At 64.2% G+C, this 13,940-nt stretch overlaps 3 protein-coding genes across 13 annotated transcripts; 1 reads left to right on the forward strand and 2 right to left on the reverse strand.

The window, feature by feature from the left end:
- Positions 1-52: 52 nt before the first annotated feature.
- Positions 53-2,697, reverse strand: PFN1 (profilin 1). The gene is made up of 3 exons (XM_055306043.1): positions 2,406-2,697; positions 942-1,134; positions 53-389 (listed from the first exon to the last, which is right to left on the reverse strand). Exons 1-3 carry the CDS (start codon positions 2,535-2,537, stop codon positions 292-294), a joined length of 423 nt encoding a protein of 140 aa, XP_055162018.1. The 5' UTR covers positions 2,538-2,697; the 3' UTR covers positions 53-291.
- A 2,190-nt stretch (positions 2,698-4,887) lies between these two features.
- On the forward strand, positions 4,888-9,482 carry ENO3 (enolase 3). Its single transcript, XM_055307199.1, has 12 exons — positions 4,888-4,979; positions 5,604-5,690; positions 5,920-6,015; positions 6,194-6,252; positions 6,401-6,470; positions 6,818-6,951; positions 7,781-8,003; positions 8,110-8,307; positions 8,437-8,638; positions 8,942-9,050; positions 9,187-9,245; positions 9,329-9,482. The coding sequence occupies exons 2-12, from the start codon at positions 5,606-5,608 to the stop codon at positions 9,396-9,398; spliced, it is 1,305 nt and encodes a 434-aa protein (XP_055163174.1). The 5' UTR covers positions 4,888-4,979; positions 5,604-5,605; the 3' UTR covers positions 9,399-9,482.
- A 649-nt stretch (positions 9,483-10,131) lies between these two features.
- Positions 10,132-13,891, reverse strand: SPAG7 (sperm associated antigen 7). Of its 11 annotated transcripts, none has more exons than XM_055305997.1 (7): positions 13,734-13,891; positions 11,602-11,669; positions 11,313-11,401; positions 11,114-11,198; positions 10,884-10,973; positions 10,642-10,798; positions 10,132-10,540 (listed from the first exon to the last, which is right to left on the reverse strand). In XM_055305997.1, exons 1-7 carry the CDS (start codon positions 13,816-13,818, stop codon positions 10,431-10,433), a joined length of 684 nt encoding a protein of 227 aa, XP_055161972.1. In that variant the 5' UTR covers positions 13,819-13,891; the 3' UTR covers positions 10,132-10,430. The 11 variants fall into 11 exon arrangements, with proteins under 11 accessions (XP_055161972.1, XP_055161968.1, XP_055161965.1 ...); XM_055305993.1 differs by having other exon boundaries at positions 11,313-11,512; XM_055305990.1 differs by lacking the exon at positions 13,734-13,891 and adding an exon at positions 12,932-13,254 and having other exon boundaries at positions 11,313-11,512.
- Between the last annotated feature and the right edge of the window lie 49 nt (positions 13,892-13,940).

The raw sequence follows: 13,940 nt of genomic DNA on the forward strand, positions 1-13,940 counted from the left end.
ACACCCAGGCCAAACCACACAGCACCTTGTTAGTAGAATCTTTTTTATTCAGAAAAAAAAAAAAAAAAAAAAAAACCCAAAAAACAAAAAAGTTTTCCAACCACACACAGGAGGGGTTTGGGTAGGGGGAGGTGTCTGTCCATCCAGCCCCAGCCCCCAGCCCATGTGGTTTTGGCAGCAATAAGGGGTGTGGGGTAATGGCCCAAAAAATAAAAATGGTGTATGTGTGTGTATGGGGAGGAGAGGGGTGCAAAAGCAGTGGGGAGTGGTAGGGGGCGGGGACAGACGAGGTCAGTACTGGGAACGCCGCAGGTGGGAAGCCATTTCATAACATTTCTTGTTGATCATACCACCGTGGACACCTTCTTTGCCCATCAGCAGGACTAGCGCTGGAGGAAAGAGAATGGAGGCTAGGACCCAGGTGTCACAACCCACCCCCTGCCAGCTGTTGAGCAGCTGTCCAGCCCTGGGGGCTGTAACCCAACCTCCTCTCTCCCAACTCCCCCAACACACAGGCAGGCTGTCAGTCACTTTGAAACAATGGGGCTTTTCAGGAGAGAGAATCAAGCTTAGGGCTCCAGAGGGTGAAACGGGTGAAACTAATTTAGGGACCAGGGATTCAGGCTCGGAATAATAAGCACAGTGGGGCTTATTACCCCAAGGCCTAACAGAGTTGAGAAGACACCCGGTCTTCTGACCATCAGTCTACCCTTTCCCAGAAATCAGGGTTTCTGCCCCCCAGAAGGCTCAGGCCAGGAAGGAACAGAAGAGGTAATGCAGTTCAAGTTCTATTAGGAGACGAGGAACTGAGGAGTGGAGGAAGCACCCAGCGGCCCTGTGATCTCCTCATACTGGGGAGCCACAAAGGAAACCCCAGAGGCTAACAGGTTCATGAGGGGACATCGGAGGCCGGGAGGCAGTCAGGGGTCACAGAAACTCACTCTTGGCAGTCATGGTGACAGTGATGTTGAAAGTGGGCGCTCCACCGCTGCTCTTGGTACGAAGGTCCATAGTAAACTCCCCATCCTGCAGCAGCGAGTCCCGGATCACAGAACACTTCTGGCCTCCCAGTGTCAGCCCGTTCACGAAAAAACTCGACCGGTCTTTGCCAACCAGGACACCGACCTCAGCTGGCTGCAAGGGGAAGGCAGCAGCCGTCAGGGTCAGGATTCCCGGGTTTCCCCCTGCCCTGCACCGCGCCCCACATGGGGTGTATGCCGTCTGCTTTGTGCACACGTGTGGAAACCGACAAACTCCTAAGAGACTGCTGAGACACGGGAGACCATATCCCAGGGAACGGGGCGGGGGGGGGGTGGTGGTGGGGGCGAAGCCAGAGCGGACAGTGGCATGGCAGAGCCGGGGAGCCCATGGACGCGCACCACGCTCCTCCAGGAAAAGCAGAAGCGTGGAGGGGAAGGGAGGGGGCGGGCGGAGCAGGAGGCAACTTTGTCCTTATTTGGTCAAAGGTTCTGCAGGAGCCGCAAGGGGCCCGGACGCCTGGGTCTCCGGGCGCCGAGTCCAGGGCAGGGGTGCGGTCCCCAGACCTGCGAGCCGACCCCGGGGGCCCTCCGGGAAAGTTGGCCAAGTTGGCACGGGGGTGCGGGACTGCGGCCGGCCAGACCCGGGTCCACGGACCCCAGGGAACCTCTCCCCTCCCCCGAACACCCCAAACCCCCACATCCGGTCCCCTCCCGCCCGGAAATCCCCTTCCCCCCCCTCCCGCACTTCCGCTCCCCCTCCCCACTTCCGGGCAGCGCGGACAGGGGAGGTGGTGATGGGGACGGCGGCAGGCATCCCTCCTTCCACAAGTCGCGCGGCCCTGCAACTTCTCCCAAAGTTCCCCCGCGCCGGGCCCCGCCGGATGGCGGGAAGGGAGGGCAAGGGGACTTCCGGGCCGGGGCTCAGGGAGCGCGGCGCGCGCGGCGCGCCGACTTGGGGGGGCGTGGGGCGGCCTCGCCCTCCGTAACGGGGCCGGGCGGGGCGGGGCGGGGGCCGGGGCGGCCGGGCGGCCTCCCGCGGGGAGGGGCGGGGAGAGGAGACCGAAAAGGAACAATGGTGGCGGGGCCGGGGTCCCCGCTCCCGCCTGGTGCCCGGCCCCGGCGTAACCCGCCGCGCCTGCCCGCCCCGCCCTGGACCAGGCGGAAGTGGGCCTCCGCACCGGGCGGCGCGCCCCTCCCCGCCCTGTGCCCCGGATGTAACGCCCCGGCGGGGAGAGAGGGGCGGCGGGAGGGATGGGCGCCGCCGCCGCCCGGAGCGAGGACCGGGGACCTCGGGGGGCCTGTTCAAGTGCGCTCGCCGTCCGCCGCCTCCGGGCGAGGACCCGGTCGCGGCCCTCGGCCGCCCTGCCCCGACCGCCCCCGCCCCGAGCCGGCCGGTGCCCCGGGGGCGCGCGGGCCCGGTACTACCGTGATGTTGACGAAGGTCTTCCCGGGGACGGCGGCCCACACGGAGGGCGAGTCCTTATAGCCCACGATGGCCGCGTCCTGACAGGTCCCGTCCGCCATGAGGTTGTCGATGTAGGCGTTCCAGCCGGCCATGGCTGCTGCGGGGCTGCTGCGGGGCTGCTGCGGGGGCCACGGACTGGGCTCGGGGCCTCGGGCTGGCGGGCGGGGGGCGGCGGAGAGCTCGGGGCACGCGCTGCCGTCCGGACCGCGGCTCTGCTCGCTGTGCAGCAGCCCTCGCACCGCCACTTCCTGCTCCTCCCCCCCCCCCTAGATTTTTATTTGCAAAGGGCGGCAGGGGCGGGGCCTGCTCCCTTTCCTCCCTCCCCCCTCGCCTGCCCAGATACCGAACTTTGCAAAAGACGATTTTAAAAATCCCTCCCCCTATTGCAAAATTTGCAGAGTTGGGTGGAAAGCTCTGTAAAAGGATGGAGGGTGGGGTGATGGTGGTTGGGGGGAGTGCGGGTGGCAGGGGAAGTTCGGGTCAGGGCCCGCTCCGCTTCGCCTTGAATACAAACGGGACTGTGGTGCCGGGGAAGGGAGCGAGCCGGAGGGAGGAAAGGATGCGAAAGCCGGCGGACGGGCGAGCCGCGCGCCGGGCCGGCGGGGGGTGCGGGGCGCTCAGGGTTAAATGGAACGGCTCCCCCTCCCCCACCCCTGCGGGAGCGCAGGAGCGGCGGCGGCGGCGCGTGCGTCCGCGCCTGCGCCGGGCCGGGCGGGAGGGCGGGAGGGCGCGGGGCGGTTGGGGCCGGCGGCCCGCGGCGCGGGAGCGGGGTGCGCGCGGCGGCACCCAACCCCCCCAGAGGCGGGCGGGACGGAGACGTGTCTCCCGCGAGGCGGAAGGGGCGGGCACGCGGCTCGCTCTCGATTTTATTCAGTCACGACGTGCGGGAGCCCCGGGTCGCGGGGACAGACGGGCCCGGCCGCCCTCAGAGTCCAAGGCGTCCACCGGGAAGGGGGGGCACGAGTGTCTCCAGTATCTGCCCGACAGACACGTGCAGGAGCAGCCCCCCCCCCAGGCAGGCCCAAGCCCCACGTTCCCGCCCCCCGCTGCCAGCACTTCGGGTCACCGGCCGTGCCCCTTGGCCCGGCGCGGCCGAGGTCACTGGGCGAAGGGAGGCAGGGGCGGGACTACTTCTCGGGGCGGAAGAACACGGGGAGGTGGCCAGATTTGCAACTTTTCCAAGAGGGGGAAAGTCCCCTCCCGCTCGGGCCCCTCGGGCTCTTTCTTCTTCTTTTCGGGGAAACTTGTGCTCGGAAGCCTTGCGCGTGGCTCTCGCCGGGCGCCCCGCGGGCAAGGGAGGGAAGGGCAGGGTCCCGCGGCCGCCCTGGTGGGGCTGCCGAGGGTCTAGGCCGCTTCCGGTCGTGGGGAGGGCCGCCCCCGGCCCCCCACGCCCCCCGAGCCCGTTCCTCGACAGCCGCGCCGCTGAGTCACCCGGCCGCTCGGGCGGGGCGCGCTCGGGCACGTGGCGGCGCTCCCCGCCCGCTGGCTGCTGACCTCTGCCCGCCGCACCCCCGACCCCGGGGTGGAAAAGTCCGGGAGGGCGCGGCCGGAGCCGGCGGGCGTGGGGGGGCAAGGCCGGAGCCCCGAGGTGCCCACGCGTCCCGGGCCGGGGCGCACCCCGCGTCGCCCCCAGACCCGCCGCTCAGACCGCAGGGACCACCCCCTCCGGTTCCGTCCCGCCCCGCCATTCATTCTGAGCCCTGGTCAAGGAGCACCGTCCACGGGTAGGGCCGGGGTCGCCAAATCCCCCGCTCGGCTGGGAGAGGGGCTCCCGACCGCCGCTCCATGAGCTGGGCGGCAAGTGCTGTCCCAGCGCCCCGGGCAGGGCGCCGCGCCAAGGCTGAGCGCCCGTCTAAATCGGGCTCCCCGCCCCCTCCCCCACCCCCTGCTGGCCCGGGGCGCTGGGGAGAGCCGGCGGCCCGGGAGGCCGTCATGAGGACCCTGAGAGGTGAGACTCTCTCGCCTCCCTGCATGGGGAATTCGAGGTGGACCTCAGCGCTTGCCCAGACACACACACTGCCCCCATCCCCCGCCCTCCTCCTCCTGGGGGCGCCTGCCCAGGGAGCCAAGCATGTATGGACATCAATCCTACAGCCCCTCTTCCATGCCCTGCCCGGCTCGGGTTACCGCTGGCCTTTGCTAAAAGGCACAAGTTCCACTTTAACCTTTGCAAAGGGGGCGTATAACCCTGGCCAGGGGAGAGACCCCCAATCCGAAGGCCCTCCCAGGACCCTCCCCAGAGCTGGAATTGAATGTGGGGGCTTTTATTGGGGAGCAGAGAGGAAGGAGGGGTCGTCATTGACCTTTGGGAAGGGGGCAGGTGTCAGGGCCAAAGGCTCCCGCATTAGGCTGCAGTGGGCACTTGGCGGCCAGCCCAGTGTGGAGGGGGAGGAAGGAGAGGGAGAGGCGGGGCTGGCCGGGGCGTCGGGTGGCTAGGAGATAAATGCCTGGCCTGAGGGGGTGAGCTGACACTGTCCCAGCTGCCACCTAGGCTCAGAGCTCACCTCGACCCCCCCCCAGCGGAGACATCCCAGGTCTGCTGAGTCTTCCAGTCCCAGAGGATGGGGTGGTGAAGGGTGAGGGTGGGTGCTGGTTTGGACAAAGTTGGGAGAGGTGTCAGCTTTTTCTACCTTCCAGGACAGGGGTGCTTGAGAGAGACTTGGAAGGGTGGGAGTGAGCAGGATGGGGGTACCAAGGACAGGGAAGGAGAGTGTAAGACCATGAGGAGCCATAGGCAGAGGTGGGTGGAGGAGGGGAGGGAGTTGGGGCCTAGTGGGGGATTTGGGGTCCCCGTGGATTTGGAGGAAGATGACAACCAGAAGAGAGAAGAGGGTCTGGGGCTGGCAAGCCACGGAGAGCCGAGTGCTTCCCTGAAAGGGAGGAGGCCTAAGTGCACTCTGTGGGTGATGGGGGTCCAGAGAGACCTGTGGGAACCAGTTAGGGGAGAGGCTGCGGACCCTGAGGATGGAGGTGGAACTGGAGCTGCTGTGAGTGGGGGAGGGGGCTGCGCCTGCCTCTTTAGGCTGTGACCTTTTTGTGGGATATTTTTAGCTCCAGCACCTGCCTTCTTGGGGTAGGGAAGACTCTTAAAGGGCAAGGGATTTCGGGTTCCTTGAGGGATCAACTATCCACACTCAGTCACACCTCTTCTTCTGCAGCCATGGCCATGCAGAAAATCTTCGCCCGGGAGATCCTGGACTCCAGGGGCAACCCCACGGTAGAGGTGGACCTGCACACGGCCAAGGGTATCATGGTTCCCAGCATTGCTCTGCCCTGCGAAACCCCAGCCCACAGGCCCCATGCCCTCTCCTTTCTCTGGGGTCCCCTTCCCCAGAGTCCTCCCCAGGCCTTGCTCCTCAGGCCTGGCTCCTGGACCGGGACAAGGAGACCCCCTGCCCCTGGACGCAGAGAGCCCACCTCGGCCCTGTGGGGGTACCGGGGGCCCTGGATGACGTTCCTGTTCTGCCCGCCCAGGCCGATTTCGAGCAGCTGTGCCCAGCGGAGCCTCCACTGGTATCTACGAAGCCCTGGAACTGAGAGATGGAGACAAGTCCCGCTACCTAGGGAAAGGTGAGGGAGGACCACCGCGGGAGGAGCCTATGCACATGGGGGGCGTTGGGATCTGTGTTCCCAGCCAGAGCCCTCAAGGAGCAGGGGCCCCGGGAAGATGCCTGATGGAATCCGATTTCTGACTTTCTGACCGCCAACACCCCCCCCCCCCCCCCCCCCCCCCCCCCCGCTCCTCTAGGTGTCCTCAAGGCTGTGGAACACATCAACAAGACCCTAGGCCCTGCTCTGCTGGAAAAGGCAAGAGGGAGCCTGCCTCCCTGCCCTGCAGCCCTGCTGCCCAGCCATCCTGTCCCCCCCCAGGCACCTGTGCCTCCTCTGGCACATGCCCTGAGTCCTGAGCAACGTGACCTCTGCTCTTCCCTCCCCCTCCAACCTCTCTTTCCAGAAACTCAGCGTGGTGGATCAAGAGAAAGTTGACAAATTCATGATTGAGCTGGATGGGACAGAGAATAAGTGTGAGTTGGGGGCTGGGGCCGGGGGAAGGGATGGGCTGTGGCAGGGGTGGGAGTGACCCCGGGATTATTTCCCTGGCCCGCGCTTTGGGGCACATGGTGGCTGGCTGGGTTTTTTATTCATTGCACAGGCATTTCCTGGTGCCTGCTGTCCAGGCCTGGCTGTGGCCACAGATGCGAAGCTGGCACCTTCCCCGGGCAGGGGGCTCCCAGAGCCCCTCTGGCTGCTGGGGAGAGACCCGTCAACGCCCCCCTCATGCTCAGGGCAGTGGTGTTCCGGGTCCTCTGTGGGGTGACCCCAGGCCCTGGGGGAGAAGCCTTCACACTTTCTCTGTGCTTGTGTCCCCTAGCCAAGTTCGGGGCAAATGCCATCTTGGGTGTGTCCCTGGCTGTGTGCAAGGCTGGAGCGGCAGAGAAAGGGGTCCCACTCTACCGGCACATCGCAGACCTCGCCGGGAACCCTGACTTAGTCCTGCCCGTCCCTGTGAGTGCCCCTCCTGGGAGCCAGTGGAGCAACCCCAGGAAGGTCTACACTTCAGACCCAGCTCCAAAAACAGGGTTTCTTGAGATGGAACCTCTCCTGCAGCTCTGGCCCCTCCCTCCTTCCCACAATCCGAGCTCCCCTTGGCATAAGCCCGTCCCATCACATTCCAGGGCCAGACTCAGGCATCACCGAGCTGCTGGTCCTGCCTGGGCCCCAGCTCCTGAGTCAGGTTGGGCACTGCTTTGTGCCGGGGGCTGGGCACGTCTTTAGTGTCCTCTTCGGTCCTCGTCCAACCCGGGCCTTGTTTATGGAGACCCTTTGAATCTTCGGTCAGCTGTCACATTAATGCATGTCTCCTGACTGGGCGGGTGGGATGAGAGCAGGGGCTCTGGAGAGTGGCTGGCCCTGCGTGTTTGCTCCTGTCCGACCTCAGGGGACTACATAACTGCTGTGTGTCTCCATTTCTTTGTCTGTAAAACGGGTATGGTCACCGTCCCCAGGGAACAGGGTTGCAGGGAGCAGGGAGGAAGCTCACAGACCTCATGGAAGGTCCTCAGAGTGGGGCTAGGGTAGTGTCACCAGCTGTTACAGACCAGGCCATGCTAAGGCCCAGACTGTCCGTTCCTCAGATTCTCTGCAGGAGAGCCTGCGAATAAGCAGGCAGTATCCCTGTCTTACAGAAATGGGGAAAAGAGACTCTGGGGACTAAGAGGACTCACCCTAGACCATCCGGTGGGCAATCTGGGAAGCCAGAGTTCCACCGGAACCCTCCCCACTGGCCCAGGCCTGGGGCCTGGGGGTCTGAGCCCAATCCCTCTCCCCCTGCCAGGCCTTCAATGTCATCAATGGGGGCTCCCACGCCGGGAACAAGCTGGCCATGCAGGAGTTCATGATTTTGCCCGTGGGAGCCAGCTCCTTCAGGGAAGCCATGCGTATCGGCGCCGAGGTCTACCACCACCTCAAGGGTGTCATCAAGGCCAAGTATGGGAAGGATGCCACCAACGTGGGGGACGAGGGCGGCTTCGCACCCAACATCCTGGAGAACAATGAGGGTCAGTGCGAGCACGCGGGGCAGCATGGAGGCCCGGGTCCCTGTGGAGGCTGGGCTGCAGGGACCATGTGCCCTAGAGCCTCAGGTGCCCTCTTGTCCCCTCCCAGCCCTGGAGCTGCTGAAGACGGCCATCCAGGCCGCTGGCTACCCAGACAAGGTGGTGATTGGCATGGACGTGGCAGCATCTGAGTTCTATCGCAACGGGAAGTACGACCTGGACTTCAAGTCACCTGATGACCCTGCTCGGCACATCAGTGGGGAGAAGCTGGGCGAGCTGTATAAGAGCTTCATCAAGAACTACCCTGGTGAGCCCCCCGGGTGCCCCAGTCTTTTGCCCCAGACCCTGGTGGCCGTTCCACACGTGACGCCTCCACAGCCACTGCCTCGGCCCCCACCTTAGCCCTCTAACCTGACTCCTCTGCCGCCCACTTCAGTGGTCTCCATCGAGGACCCATTTGACCAGGACGACTGGGCCACCTGGACCTCATTCCTCTCGGGGGTTAACATCCAGATTGTGGGGGACGACCTCACAGTCACCAACCCCAAGAGGATTGCCCAGGCCGTGGAGAAGAAGGCCTGCAACTGCCTGCTGCTGAAGGTCAACCAGATCGGCTCCGTGACTGAGTCCATCCAGGCGTGAGTGCCCCCCTCCTCAGCTCAGCCTCACCACCCTCCCCAACCCCTGGGCCTTGCCCCCTTGACTCTGCTGTGCCCCACTTCTACCCTCCCCCACAGTTGCTCTCTCCTTGATTGTGTTCTCCTTCTGGTGGGCATCTCAGGAGCCCACGTCCAAAATCAAGGCTCTCCCCTTCTGTCCCACCTCCTGGAAGACTTAGGCATCCCCCCTCCCATGTGACCTCTTGCCCCAAACCCAAGGGAGAAGCCCCACCCCCACCCCACGTGCTCCCTCTGAGGCCTTATCGAGTGTCCTGTTCCCAGCTGCAAACTGGCTCAGTCTAATGGCTGGGGGGTGATGGTGAGCCACCGCTCCGGGGAGACGGAGGACACGTTTATCGCCGACCTCGTCGTGGGGCTCTGCACAGGGCAGGTACTCTGGGCTCCAAGGGCCTGACCAAGTCTGCTTGGGGCCCCAAGGGGGACACCACCACATGCAGGCTCCCTCAGGGCCAGGCCGCCCCCACCACCAGCCCCAGGCAACCCTGACAACTCCCTATCCTCCCCAGATCAAGACTGGTGCTCCCTGCCGCTCGGAGCGGCTGGCCAAGTACAACCAGCTCATGAGGTATGGGGCGTGCAGTGGGCCTGGAGGTAGAGAGCCCAGGACTAGTGGGTTGGAAGGCACAGCTGACTTTGTCCACCTTCTAGGATTGAGGAGGCTCTCGGGGACAAGGCTGTCTTTGCTGGACGCAAGTTCCGTAACCCGAAGGCCAAGTGAGAAGCTGGACGCCCCAAGACCCCATGGGACCCATCTGGGCCCTCAAGCCCTTCCCTGGGAAATAAAACAGTGGTGGCAACTGAGGCAGCAGTGTGCTGGTGTGCTCCTTGGTGGGATGGAGGGGGTGCGGGCCGCCAGGCCAGACAGGAGGTGGAGAGGTGGGGGCAGGAGGGGAACACACAGTAACCTGCTGGGACACGGAAGAAGGGGCGGGCCGGTCACAGAGGAAGTGGGGTTCACTCTGGAGGGCAGGGACCAGTGGTGTGCACACCTCTTGAGGGGTGGCCGCATCAGCTCCATGCATCTGTGAGTGCTGCAGGTCTAAGGCTGTGTGCTCCTGCTCAGGAAGCTGCCCGTGGGGGAGGACGGGGAACCAGAGCCACCCACACCGCTGCGGAGCTTTTGGGATCTGGGACCCCTGTAGATGCCTGATGTGTGGACCCATGTAATCTTTGAAACCACGTCGTCAGTTACTGTTCCTCTCCACCTTACATGTGAGGAAACTAAGGCACAGAAAGTTCCCCGTGCCTCAGGTGACAGTGGAGAAGTGCTGGAGCCCGGAGCCAAAGCTGGGCATCCAGCAATCGTGCTCAGCGAATGCCTCCTCCCATAACCTGGGGGACAGCGTGGCAGCTGGCCATCCCTGGGCCGTTCCAAGAACCACCTTACGCCGTCGGGCCTAACACATTCTTCCTCCCCCGGGCCCACCCATCTCTGCTCACAAACCCCGACATCAGGTCCAACAGTGTTTATTGAATGTGAAGTCATCCCAGCCCCCTTTCATGGGGAAGACAGTCCAAGGAAAAAGAATAATACATGTTAAATACCCACCTGCACACTCGCACACTCACACACTTGCACTCACACATGCAGTACACTCGTCCAAGCTCCAGCAGTGACACGTCACACACCGGACCCCCCAAGCCAGAGACACGGCTGTCCGGGGCGGTGTGGAGCTGGGGCTCCAGGATGGGTTCTAGTAGCAGCAGCCGATCCCCCCACCCCCCACCCTGCCCCTGGGGGCCGTGGTGCCTAGGATGTGGGTGGCAACTCTTCCCCACTCTGCCGCAGGCGCTTCTTGGCCCGGATCTCGTTCATGGCCTCTTCGATGGAGCGCGTATCCCTCTTGTTGGCCACGGGCACTGGGGGTGGCAAGCAGGGGGAGAGGAGCATGGGGGGGCTAGGAGCCTAGATCACAGCCTCCCCCTACCCCCTCCCCGCCCCCGCCTGACCCGTGCCTCACCACAGCCGTAGGTCTTGTTGGCCTGCAACATGTGGGCGGCGTCCTTGGCTGCCCCCTTGCCAATGAGGTGGCTGTACTTGTCTTTGTAGTCACTAGCAGGGCTCACCACCACCGGGCCCTGCTGTGCCGCCTCCTCTTCCTGCCGCTGGGCCAACTCCTGGGGGTGCAGAGTGGGGGCACAGGGCTCAGGGGCCTGCCCCCACCTCTCTGAGGGGGGCTGTGGGGCTGCCTGCAGAGCTCACCTTCAGCTTCCGTTTTTCCTCAGCCTTCTGGGGGTCCCACTCCTCACCCCGGCGGTAGGAGTCCAGCTCCTCATCTGATGGTGCAAACTCCTGCATATAAAGGCACTTTGGGGTGGAAGCTCCACATGCATGCCACCCCATCCAGGCCTCTCCCCCCACCCAGGGATGGGAGGCGAAGGCTGCAAAGGAGAGAGGGGAGGGTGGGGGCGGGGGGGGCTTGAGCCTTTCACCTTTTTGAAGATCATTACATAGCGACACTCATCATCTTCCCCGAAGGAGAAGGACGTTAGGCCGGCCACTTCCACAACATCGTGTCTGGGAAGGGAGGTGGAGGAGAGAGGCTGTAGGGCCGCCAGGGGCCCAGCAGCCCCTGGTCCAGGTCCCCTGCCACCGGCCCTCTCACGCCTCCCGGAGCCCAGAGACACTCACAGGATGCTCCTCTCTATCTTGTTCATCGGCTGAAACTTTTTCTTGATCTGCCCACTGTCTTGGATGAAATCTGACACCTCTTTCTCCATCTTGGGAGACAGAAGAGGAACACATGAGGTGACTGCACCAGCTCCCAAGCCTGGGGCACCGGGCCTTGCCCCCCACGCCTTCTCTGGCATCCAGGCTTCTCCCTGGAGACACTTGGGACAAGCCGAGTCCTCAACCTTCCACTTCTAAATCACTGGGAGTCCGGGGTGAGGCTGCCCTCTGCCACATCCCGTGGGCTCACCCGTTTACGAAACTCCACTTTCTGCTGTTTCTCTTGCTCCTGTAGTTTCTTCAGGCGCGCAGCCTGCTCTGGGGGGAGAGAAGGCGGCATGAGGCCGGAGTCACAGGGGTCGAGGTCCTGCATCCCCTGGGGGTGGTCTCCACAGGAGAGCAGGGTGAGCGGCTGGGCCCCATGCAGTGCCAGGCCCTGCGGCACAAACTCTGACACGAAGTTTTGCCCATCAAGACCTCAGTCTTTACTGGAAGCAATGAGGAGAATCACGCTGGGCCCTCCTTCCCACCCTCGCCCCGGGGGGGGGGGCGGGTCTGAGACCTGAGACAGCTGGTGAGCTGGGAATAGTCAGCCCTGGCCTCCAAGAGCTTACCGTCAGGCTGTCTACACAGGAAAGGGGAAACTATTTAACTTCCTATATTTGGTAACACCCCCACTTCTCACTTCTGCAGACAGGACAAAGCTGAAGTGCTGAGTCTGGCACCTGCCCCGTTGGGAGTGCAGGTGTCCAAGGTGAGCTGAGACAGTGCTCCTCCAGCTCTGGTCTTCATGCCCCGTCCCCTCTCCCCTGCCACCTCAAATTGCTCCTATCCACAGGTGAGAGTCCCTCCAACTGCCCTGGACCACTTCCTGTTCCCCTAACTACTCAGCGTCTTTGCACCTGTGGTTCCTTCTGCCTGGAGTGCTTTTCCTCCTCTTGCACACCAAGCCTCATCATGAGTCAAGAGTTGCTCAATGGTTCACGTACTCATTCTAGTGTGTGCTGAGAACCACAGAATGTAATTTCTCCACCGTGGCGAGACTGTGGGGTGGGCTTCTTGCAGTAGGGTCCCTGTTCACCTCCCACCCAGTTACTCTAAGCTTCCAGGGCCTGACAGCTGGCCAGCCTCCCCTCTCTAACCTCAGGGGCTTTTCCACCAGAGACCTGACTGGCCTGACCGTCCTGACCACTGGCTGCTCTCTAACTGGTCTGGGTCTTCCCTCTGCATCTGAGGAGGTGCCTTAAGATGAAGGTTAAGAACGCAGGCCAAAAAAGGAAAAATCGCAGGCAGGTTTAAAGCCCTCCCCCTTGGTAAGACCGTGACCTCGGGCAGGTGCCTGAACTCTGCACCTCGGCTTCCTGGGCCAGCCTCTGCCGCGGGGAGTAGGAAACTGTGGTCTCCAACGGCCCGGTCCATGTGCCCCGTCCCGGGTCGGTGGAGAACACAGATCCGCGCCCTAGGGGGCCGGCGGCTGCCCCCTCGCTGACTGGTCCCTCTTCGGCTGCCAGCCCCGCGCGGGGCCGGCCAGGACCCTTGACAGCTCCTCCCGGGGCACGTCATTAAGAGGGCCCGCAAACCTGGGGTGACCAACGCAGGCAAGCCGCAGACTGAGGGCTCCGCGCCCCCCGCCCCGGCGCGCCCCGGTTCGCGCAGGGACCTGAGCCCGCCGGGGCCGCTCGGGAAGCCGGGCGGGGGGCCGGCGACCAATCGGACGGCCAGGGCGCCCTCAGTCCCTCCCATCGGCCGCCGGGGACAGGGTTGCCCAAGAGGAAGGACGGTGGGGACACGGAAGGGACCGGGTTAAAGCAAGTAGGAGGGGCGCGAGCACCCTGATGGCCCCGCCACCAATCGGAAGCACCGAAGGTGGGGCGGGCCCGGGGAAGGTCGGACCAGACTTCGTAGGCAGAGCCCTAGGCGGAGGGAGCCAATAGGGGCGAAGGGATCAGCGGACGGGCGTGCCCCGCACCCAATCGGAATGAGGACGAGGGCGGGGACTCGCGAGGCGGATACGCCCCTCTCCGACCCGCAAGGCCGGCCCTAGGCGGAGGGGAGGCGAGGAGAGCCGAGCGGACGGAGGCAGCCAGCCAATCAGAGCACGACGGCGGCGGACTGGCGGGCCCCCCGGCGAACTGGAAGCAAGGACTGCGGAAGGCCAGTAGGAAAGAGGCGGGAGGCTGGCGCTGGGCTCCAGGCAGCCAATCAGGAGCCGCTCAGGACAGCAGGCGGGCCGGCAGCCCTTTTAGGGACTCTGGGGGTCTCTGTAGGGGCCTGTGAGGGGGGGGTCTTTCAAGGTTGAGGCGGCGGCACCGTCCGAAGGAGGGAAGCGTGCGGTCCTGAGAACCGGGCGAAGAAAGGCGGTTGTGAATTTAGGGTCCTCACCTCGGGCCTTGCGCCGAGACTCCTGGTCCCCGAGGCTGGGTGGCTTCTCCATGGAGCTCAGGATGGAGCCCAGTAGGTCCGCCATCTTGGGAGTGACTGAGAAGGGGCGGTGCGTCTTAAAGGGAAGGGCGAAATGCCTTTAAGGCCGGAAACACGTCGGAGGCGCTGAGCTCCGCAACCGCCCCGCCCCACCTCACCCCACCCAGC

Source organism: Nyctereutes procyonoides, unplaced genomic scaffold, assembly GCF_905146905.1.
Source record: "Nyctereutes procyonoides isolate TBG_1078 unplaced genomic scaffold, NYPRO_anot_genome, whole genome shotgun sequence".
Lineage (NCBI taxonomy): Eukaryota > Metazoa > Chordata > Mammalia > Carnivora > Canidae > Nyctereutes > Nyctereutes procyonoides.